Source organism: Danio aesculapii, chromosome 1, assembly GCF_903798145.1.
Source record: "Danio aesculapii chromosome 1, fDanAes4.1, whole genome shotgun sequence".
NCBI lineage: Eukaryota > Metazoa > Chordata > Actinopteri > Cypriniformes > Danionidae > Danio > Danio aesculapii.
The window spans coordinates 34,829,479-34,840,199 of NC_079435.1; the positions used below are offsets into that span (position 1 = coordinate 34,829,479).

Consider the following 10,721-nt stretch of genomic DNA (forward strand, 5'->3'; position numbering starts at 1 on the left):
ATGTGTCATTTTCCCAAAAGTTATCTATTATGTCTTGATTATTTATATGTATGCTTTTGTACTATTATCTTAGGATACTTTGTTTTATCTTGTTCTGGTAAAGCATTTGCTGATAATTTAATGTGACATCTGTTTTTTCTCTGTCTCTGAAAGCAGTTATGACTGATATGTGTAGCAGAACGTCTATATTTACACAGCAAATGTTTTGAAAATAGCTTGAAAGAAACATTTCTGACAATGGCGCAAATAAGATTTTAAACTGCTTAACTGATTATTAATCTATCAAAATGAGCATGGCTTATCTGAAGCAAAGAAGTCAATTCGATCAAAGGGAAATAATCTCTGTTGATGATGGACGCTAACAATAAAGACCGGCTGAAATTGGCCGGCCAGTCACTAGTCAGGCTGATCATCCAAAGAAATGGCCGATTCTGGTCCTTGGCCAGACAATCGATGCATCTCTACCAAAATGTCAACAAATGGATGGTAACAGTCACTGAAAGATCTTGAGATTGACAGATGGTACCTGGGAGAGGATGTTGGTGCACTGTTGAAGAAGAGAAACCGGTGGTTTGCCCAGACTGGTGGCCAACTGTACCCGCAGTAGCTGCTCTTTCTGGGTGAGATTATCCTGCAGTGCATGAGCCAAAGCAACAGCGGCACACCAGTTTGACAGGGAGTCTGGCGAGAACAGACCTCCACACAACAGCTGGCCTGCTGAGATAGAGTTTGCTGAAGAGAAAGAGAGAGAGACAGACATGTTGTGGGTAATGAAGTACACAAATGACTCAAGAGCAAATCTGCTCCTATGTTCTAATTTTCTTTTGATAATTTCACTTAATAAACCACATTTGCTTCATTTGGGTCAATATCTCCACATCATTGACAACAATAAGAAAATATGATATGTAAAGGGGCGGCAATGCAGTGGTGCAGTAGGTAGTGCTGTTGCCTCACAGCAAGAAGGTCATTGGTTCGAGCCTTCGCTAGGTCAGTTGGCATTTCTGTGTGGAGTTTGCATGTTCTCTCTGCGTTCGCGTGAGTTTTTTCTGGGTGCTCCGGTTTCCCCCACAAGTGCAAAGTCATGCGGTACGGGTGAATTAGGAAGGCTAAATTTGTCCGTAGTATATGTGTGTGAATAACAGTGTATGGGTGTTCCCCAGTGATGGGTTGCAGCTGGAAGGGCATCCGCTGCGTAAAAACTTATGCTGGATAAGTTGGCAGTTCAATCCGCTGTGGCAACCCCAGATTAATAAAGGCACCAAGCCGAAAAGAAAATGAATGAATGAATGAATGAATGAATGAATGAATGAATGAATGAATGAATGAATAAATGATGTAAAGCAGGGGTGTCCAAACTCGGTCCTGGAGGGCCAGTGTCCTGCTTATTTTACTTCTAACCCCAATTAAACACACCTGAACCAGCTAATCAAGCTCTTTCTAGGTATACTAAAACATCCAGGAAGGTGTGTTAAAGGAAGTTGGAGCTAAACTGTGCAGGATACCGGCCCTTCAGGGCCGAGTTTGGACACCCCTGATGTAAAGGGGCTGCATGTTTTATCGATATTTAATTAAATTGATATGTAAATATTAGTATTCAACTTTGTGTTATTTGTTTTTAGATTTAATAGTTTGGTTTGTAGTACAATAATATTGTCACAAAATATTTATTTTTGGTGTACTTATTATTTATAATAATAGATTTTTCTAAATAAAATCGAAATAATTATTAATTTTAGTATAATTGCATAAATATAATTCATCAAATAGATTTAGTCGAATGGGTAGGAAAATACTCTAGGTATTTAAAAAAAATGCATATTTATTCACTTAGAAACCAAAAGTGAACATCAGTCATAAGAGTCGATATTTGGAAATTGGGGTTTATGCATTATGTGACAATGACAATTATGTGAATCTGAGGGTTGAAAGTAAAAAAATAAATAAAAATTTTATACTGAGAAAAATCACCTTTAAAAGTGAAATGCTTATTACTGATCAAAATGGTTTTTATCAATTTGTGCAAAGAAATCTACCAAAAGTATTTACTTAATATTCTAATGACTTTTGGCATAAAGGAAAATAAAAATGTTGACCCATACCTTGTACTGTATGTTTAGCTGGGGCGTCAAAATGAATTGTTTCTTCGGTGCACCATGATGCAGACGCGGACAATTCGGTATCGCTTCAGTAATAATCATAACCGGTTATTGTGTACTGACATCATTTATATCTCGTGGTAGCTTACTATAGTAAGGGAGGCGAGCCCGAATATTTAAAACTGCTTTTAAAAGTTACTGCGTGTGTGTTTGCTGGACAGTCTTTTACTGACACTTACAGCAGACACCCCCGTTTCAGTGTTGTGGAGAAACTGAAAGTAAACTCCATTTCTCTCTAACTGTGGACCTTTGATCTGCTGTTGTGAGGTAAAGTTTCCTCTCCTCTTGGCTGTTATAGTGATACTTGTGGATCCAGACACGAGTCCGTGTCTGCATAGCGAGTTTTCTCCTCAGCGTCTGTCATGGATCAGCTGTAATCTACGCTGCAGTTTATTAGTGTCACTCATTGGTGAACAGCGCCAGAGCGTTAGAGCCAATCACAGCCCTCTCAATGAGCGAGTGACCAATCATAGGGGTGTAAGAAAGAACTCACTAGACAAGGCTCAGAAAGCGAGCAGGATATATACATCTGTTTATTTGTTATAAATGCTCATGTTGTTCTGTGAATGTACTTGAGTTTTTAAAGATACAGTTTATATATCTAACTGTTTGTATTAAAGGACAAAAATGTATTACAAATAGTATATAAATATATTTATTAGTGGCGTAACGGGTCACAAATCTGCAGTTCAGATCACACTACGTTTTTTTTAGTAACGGATCAGACCATTTTTCGGATCAGTAAAAAAGTAAAAAAATGTCCTTTGCCTTCCGTTTATACAAAAATATTACTGCAAAAAACATTGCTTTTAACAAACAGAACCTGTCATTTTAATAAAAATAAAAATCAAGAAAGAACCAGCTGAAAAAAGGAAAATATTCAATACGAAATATGATCTTTGCTACTATTGCTGATAATGCTAAATATAGAAATCTAACATCTTGTACAACATATCATACAATTAATGATTCAACAATTCACACATAAAACTTCATGTTTCATTATAGGTGTATTATTTTTGAAAACCTATTCAGTTACATAATTTTGATGGTTGTTTGACGCTATCTGTTGGTTACACAATGTAATTGCTTTCACCAGCATCAAAAATTCACCAGCGTCATGTTTCATTAAATGGTGATTTTAATCTTTACCATAAACATCAGTGTTTATATCTGAACTATAAATTGTTCTCCCAACACTTCTGTGTTATTTAATTGTTTGTAACTCACTGAAAAAGTGTAAAAACTGAATCTCTCTCGAGACAGATTTAAATCAAGCGCTTTGAAGGATTAATAAACATATGCAAATCATTATCATTTATCGTTCATGTTGCTCGGGTTTGAACTGAGATCACAATCTTTTAATGTCTAATTGTGCAGCTTTACACTGAATTTATTAATGCAAGCTAAAACAAGCAGTGACAGAAAACACATTAAATTAACAGCCTAAGAAAGCATTTAGGTAGCTCCCACCACAACTTTTCCCATCACACGTGCTTTGAATGAAGCGGGAGGCGATCTCTCTGCAATTGTTATTATTGCAATTGTTGGATTAACCGACAAATTGAAAATAAGTTATTAATCTGCATGTCAGGTGAGTTCCAAACCGCGGGTTGTGATCCGTACGGATCGCGGATCAACAGTGATCTGTTTTACCCCTAATATTTATACGTTTTAATATAAGAATTGCTGTGCTGTGAAGAAAATCTATAATTGTGTATGGAAAGCATCGTCAATGCACCGTGATATCGAATTTAACCAAATCGATGGCATGATAGTCGCAATCGAACTGAACCGTGAGACCAGTGTAGATTTACACCATTGGTTCACACCTTTAATTTTTGGCATTGGCAAAAGTATACCCAAGCAATATAAGATTGGTTTTGTAAAACCAATGAAACGGTATTTTTGTACTCTGGTAATCTTTTATTAACAACTTTGCACTTGCAATATTTTTTGTGGTATATTGCAAAAAGAAAGAATATTGACTAAATTACTTACAACTTGCAATATATAATATTTGATAAAATTCTAAATAATTAATGATGTGTTTAGGTAAGAACGTGTACTACCGCTTTCCATGTAATTGTAAATATATTTGGTTACAGATTACTGTATGAAGATGATAATACACATTTGGAACATTTTGTCCTCCTGTTGTCAACGTGTCAAAAACAACGCAACTACATGTAATCCATTAATCATGATGATTCAAGACCAATGCACTGACTAAATGCAGAACTAGTTGGGTCAAAACTTACCATCAATAGTGGAGGGCAGCAGTGTGGCAACAATCTCCCCCTGTCCTTTTTGGTTCTTGTAGAGGAAGCACTGGAAACAGTATAGTACAGCACAGCGGAGAACAAACGGCTGTCTCTCATTCACCATGGACATGAGAAGGACCACAATTGCAGGCCTGGCAAAAAAAAACAGACATGTACAAACTCTCAACTCTTTACAAGAAAATATATTTTTTGTTTTGTTATTATAGTTTTTTGTATGGTTTCATCAAATAGTGTAAAGAACAAAACAGACCTTGGTGGATTAGATGGTGCGTTAACAGATGCAAAGTAGTCCTGATTCACTTCAGAGCCTCGTATGACCTCTGACACAGTATTGATGGTCTGCACAAGAAGGATAAAGAACATCTTAAAACACTTTTGGTCAAACAGTCAGAAACCGTGCGTACACTGTTTCAAACAAAAATGTGAAATGTGAAAACGTTTCTCGTTTTGATGCTGAAGAGTTAGTGAACATTCACACAAGACACCTTTTTAACATTCCATTGCGCTACTTTTCAGTTATTTTTCGAAGACGTTTGTTAACATTGTTCTCACATCTTTAGCAGAATGTCACATAAGGACGCCATCACCATAGAATGCAGTGCCAAGTCAAAAAGTATTTTTACCATTTCCTTTAGCTAAAATGGTAGAGCATGGTGCTACAACACTAAGGGTAATATTGTTAGTCTTTGTTTCCTGAGCACAAAAATTATGGTTTTATTTGAATATATATTAAAATGTAATTTATTCCAGTTATTTCAAAGATGCTTGATTCCCAGAAAAAAAAAGAAACAAGAACTAAATGTCTACCTTCAATAAAATGCAAGTTGTTTTGGTTAAAAATATGTGAATGTAAACAATGTAAAAAATGTATTTTTTTTTCAAATTGCCAAGTGCTAGACAAAGGTCCACTTTTATTGAGCAGTGGACTCACTCGAGAGCTGGTGATCAACATTAGTTGCTATAGTAATGACACAGACAAGATAACAAGTGGACTGAACAATGTAGAGCAGCAAGAATGATAAGAGAAGAAAGACTGGAATATTTCCCCTTTATTGTCCATCACGGCTTCTCATAAAGTATATGAGAGAACGTGGAGAACTAAATTAACTGAAAAAAAAATTGATTTGGACAGAAAACCCTCCACAATGCGAAAATCAAATCATTGTGTCCAGTGGCCTCAGAATAGTTAATCGGGCCCAGCACATACCTAGGCAATGATGCACCACCTTTTCGAAATCATGTACTTTATTGCTGACTTCTTCAGCATTGGGCAAGAAAGTGGCAGGTCAAAGCCCAGCTTTCATGTACTACCATTGGCAATTTAATTTCAACAAAACAGTTTGAGTGAATACAGACAACATTATTAATATATAATAATAATTAATATCTTATCAGCATCATTGCACTTTTTAATTTTATTTTTAAATGACCAGTAATGAGTCAGGCATCATTAAAGGTCCCTTGAAATTAAAATAAAGATTTTTAGATCTTAGTATCAGTTTTGTTATATCCCTAAGCTAGAGTGCTCTAAAACAGTAAAAAAAAATTCATGTTTAGAAAATTTAAAACCGATATAAACATGTAAAGCTTGTAGTTTTTCACTTCCGCCTTAATAGATCAACAGTTTCACGCCACCTAATACTTCAGTTTCTCATCACATCATAACCAATCAAATGCTCTCTAGTATCTGACATGCCCCACCCCCTTCAAGACGCTTCTCATTGGATGCACTTAAGCTCAACTGCTCTCACTGACAGATCTGTGATAAAAAAAAATCCTATTGGCTGTTTTTTTAAAGAAGAGGAGCTACACTATTTCCCATCCTCTCTTCGTGTTTAAATTGAGATTACGTCAAACATTAAATAAAAATGCACATTTCAAAGCACTTCATGGGACCTTTAGAGACGTTTCACCCCAAAATTATTCTGCCATCATTTATTCACCCTTCACTTGTTCAAATCCTATTTGAGTTTTGTTCTTCCATTCTATACAAAAGATATCTTGAAAAATGCTATAGTATATATATATATATATTTTTTTTGCTTTTATGGATATGCTTTTATGTGGCAGCAACAAGCATTTATCCCGAAAAATCCTTATTTTGTAAACAACAGAATGGAATGATGACTTCGTTTCCATTCATCCCTATAACCAAAAGAATCGTTCACTTCACAATTTTAATGTTCAACATATTGCATTGTGCATGCACACACAAGCACGCTATGCAGACTCAATGTTCATACAAGCAAAAAGTTGTGCGTGTGTCTAGATATTCTAGATAGAAAATACAAAGCCCACTAGATGGATGCACTAGCACATGCTGAACGCTTTGGCTTGTGTGAGCCGTTCAGTGACACCAGAAGAAGGGTCTGAGAGCAGTCTGACCTCTGTGAGGATGTCTGCAGGAACTCCTGTGGCCATGAGGATGGTGCAGAGCTGCTGAAGGAGCCCACACTGGAACATGGCCTTCTGACAGCTGGCTGTGGCCCCTGGAGAGTTCACTGGAGAGACCAACACTCGCACCAGCTATAGACACAAAACAGATTTCAACTTAAATACAACACTCATGGACTAGTGAGCTGTATCTATAAAATATTAATCTTATTAAAGTTATTACTACTACTACTAATAATAATAATAATAATATAACTAGAAACATTAATTTAAATTATACACAAATCCATCTTTATTTATGCAACGCTTTGTTTTAGTCCTTCTGGTGTTTCATTTACAATATATGTTAAGCATATTTATGCTTTTAACACCAAACAAGCGCAAAATATTAAAAATATATTTTTATATCAGACCTGCAGCATTAGATGGAGGTTGGTGACCTTCTGGGCTGACCAGCCAGAGTTGTCATCTCCCACCTCAAACCACGGCTTCATCTTTTGGATATAAGAGCCTTCCTTGAAAAAATTCTGGTTGGAGCTGTTGTTCTTCAGCAGGTTGAGCAACAACAGGAGACAGTCCTCCACCACAATACCTGTGAGGTGAAGATAAAGGCTAATTAACAATCCTGCTATTCCTGGAAATTGTGTGGTAAACTTTTCAATCTGCAAAACAAAATGGGTCTGTTAACCGTTTACCTCCATCACTTGAACCCTCCTCTGTGATAATATCAAGAAGCCTCTCAAATGCATTTTCAAAAGCCACGATTTTCTGAATTGCAGCATTGCCTTTGGTTAGCTGCTGCAGTAAAAGGAGGCCCTTAATGGCAAAAAAAAAGCATAATGGTTAAATTCAATTTCAACAGAGACTTCCTGTAAGAACACTCATGATAATGTACAGCAAAAACACTTACATCATTACGTATAACTTCTCTGGAGTCAGCAAGGAGATCCATTAACCTGGACACTCCTGCATTGAGACAACATTAATATTAGCAATACAATATAAAAAAGTCACAGTTTAAAAAAAAAAATGGTTTAAATCTCATATGAAGGGTAGAAGTAGTTCACATTACACAAAAAAATACACTTTTTTTTATATTTCTAGTGGCCAAAGCAATGGGTTGTGAATATTTAACACGAGGGCCATATAACATGAGGCCGCAGAGGGTCTGCAAGACTTTAACTTCATTCTTTTTGAAAAAAAAAAAAAAAACTATACATTTTTACAGAGCTTGCATTTGTTTTTTTTAAACACACATTTGATTTAGATACATTAGGCTACTTTATATTCTCTTTGCTATATTCACATACTCCAATCAGCATAAATTAAAACCTTTAACCACTAAAAGCTGCCCTCCGGCCTCATATTAACGACATGTGTAGCTTCCTAGATTTTTGGGAGTGGCACCTATTCAAGGATTAACCAAACAAAAGGGTGCTGCAGTTTTGTTGCATGTAGTACAAAACAAAATAAATCTCAAACCACTTTTAAAAGGCCACAAACACTTTAGTTGTAAAACTTTAATTATCACAAGGAGATGTTTTTAAATCGACAGTTTTGTAAAGAGGTAACAAAGTAGATTACTAAATGCAAAGTTAACATTTTGAACTTGTTTAAATTTTGTAATTTGCACATTTTGTTAAAATGTGAGGTTGGGAGTTGAAAATGAATTAAATACTTTAAGAATCGAATACTTTTTCATAAGTTTTTTTTTTTTGCAAGTTTATTTATATAGCACATTTCATACACAGTGGCAATTCAAAGTACAGATTAAACAGATTAAAATGTGAAACGATAAGTCTGTGCAAAAAACTGATCATAATTTACAAATGTATTATTTACAGCTAGTGCATCCTCAAACAAACCCAAATGCATCAGCTCGAGTGTGATTTTGCAGCTGTAAATATGTCATTATGTAATGTAGTACACAAGGACATAATTGACATTTTTGGGTGAATTATACCCTTATAAATAACGATGAATAAATTAATCATGAAGCTCTACCGTGGGATGAACAGGTGTTTTTCAGAAATGTTTTATTTCATGTGTAGTCTTTAACGTACTTTTAATAATTTAATAATCATTCATTAATAATTTTCTTCTATTCAAAACAATATTCAGGGACGCGAAAACGTCAGATGATGGCTTTCCATGTGCTGGATGATAGGTCTTTTTTTTTCGAGTGATCAATAATTAAATATGGAAATAGCTAGGCATAGCTGAATAAGTTTAGCACATGGCAATGACATATCACGAGCCTCAATAACAGTTGTTTATTCGATCTGTAAAATACCAGTGGAAAAAAAAAACAAGCCAGTCAGAACAAAAAGACTGCACACAGTTTGATTGGCCACCACAAAATTTTCTACTGAGATGACAATTCTTTTTGATTGTGTTACTATGTATGTGGGACTCTTATTTTGAAAACAGGAAAGGCAGGAACACTTAAAGCTCGCTGCACCACATTTTTAAATTGGGCATGGATGGTCAGAATGACAGATATGGCCATTTTTGTAGTTAATAAAAGTATTAATTAAAATTCTACAGAACTACCATAATTTTAACTACTAAACTACTAAAATGGTTATGGCGGTCATTCTGACCATTCATGTTAAAAAATCTCATACGCGAATCTTGCACTGATGTTTCTCTAAATACATGAGAAGAGGATATTTTTAAACTCACCCATTGGGCTGACCAAGACGATGCCCTGGACTTGAGCACACTGGCTTTTCAAAAGTGCAGTTAGAAGCTTCACACCTGGCCAGCGAACATGGAAGTCAAACTCCTAACAAAGACAAAACCGTCAACATATGTCAAGGGAGTTAGGAAAGTAACAAGAGATCTCTTAATCTGCCAGCTTTTCTGTCTTACAGAATGTCAGTTCAAGCTTACCTCCAACAGTGTAAGAAGGAGAGTGATGTTTTCTGGCTCCTGGATGAACTTGTCAGTGAACTGAGCACCCAAATCATCCTCCTGCTTCTGCTGGTTCTCTTCTGAAAAAGGAAATAACGTACAGAGAAACATGTTTTTGTTGCTTATAATGTTAACTCTGATCAGTTTAATAGAGACACTTTAGAAAAAAGGAGGAGACAGATGTGGAAAGATCCCGACACATACTAGGAAGAAGGGGGGGATTTCATGATTAATCTTATAAAGAGCCAGAAAATGAACTTTTCAGTGCATGTTATCAAGCCTTCAGATGGAAGTGCAGTGTAACAACTGCTGACAGTAAGTGTATTAATCCAAACAGAAACAGAAAAAGCACATCAACCCACAGATTAGAAAACTGGAAAGCAGTAGAAAGCAAATAAATAAATAAAATCAGAAAGCACAAAAACCATACCAGCTATTGCTTAATACTAACCCAGTGCTTGTTCTTAAAAGACTTTTATATTCAGCCTCAAAGAACACCAAGCAACAGACTGACCAGCACAGTTTTTACAACCAAAATTTGATTTGGATTTCTTAATCAAAAGTAAATAATAATGAAACCTACCAAAAGAGGGGCCAAATAATTGTTGATCATGGTCAAATTATTATTGTTATAATATTATTTCTTTATTTTCTAATACAAAAGTAACATTTTCATTTTTACACAACTTCTTATTAACCTGAAAGTCCATGCAATCAGTGCAAACCAGGAGCACAAATGCAGATCTTGAGCTAAATTAGCTAATAAAAAAAGAAGAGAGGACTAAATTAGCTATCATTAAAAAAATAGGTCTTGGGTTATTTTTTTCCTCTATCTACCAACAATATTTTATTCACCCTCATGAAGTTTCAAATCGTATCTTTTATTTAATGTCATGTCAGCTTTGTTGGCTTTCTTCACAACAAAAACAAACAATTTATAATAATTCAAATATAAAAATTTAATTAA

The 10,721-nt window shown here is 35.4% G+C and overlaps 1 protein-coding gene across 4 annotated transcripts in view; it reads right to left on the bottom strand.

Annotated features, from left to right (window-relative positions):
- uso1 (USO1 vesicle transport factor) overlaps positions 1-10,721 on the bottom strand; it is a 34,277-nt gene that overhangs the window by 20,029 nt on the left and 3,527 nt on the right. For all 4 annotated transcript variants that reach the window (XM_056459224.1, XM_056459214.1, XM_056459218.1 and 1 more), the window contains 9 exons: positions 9,734-9,834; positions 9,524-9,626; positions 7,749-7,804; positions 7,534-7,654; positions 7,252-7,430; positions 6,830-6,970; positions 4,695-4,783; positions 4,421-4,575; positions 527-732 (listed from right to left, as the gene is read on the bottom strand). In XM_056459224.1, the coding sequence (XP_056315199.1) occupies positions 527-732; positions 4,421-4,575; positions 4,695-4,783; positions 6,830-6,970; positions 7,252-7,430; positions 7,534-7,654; positions 7,749-7,804; positions 9,524-9,626; positions 9,734-9,834 (1,151 nt within the window). The remainder of the gene's footprint in view (positions 1-526; positions 733-4,420; positions 4,576-4,694; positions 4,784-6,829; positions 6,971-7,251; positions 7,431-7,533; positions 7,655-7,748; positions 7,805-9,523; positions 9,627-9,733; positions 9,835-10,721) is intronic.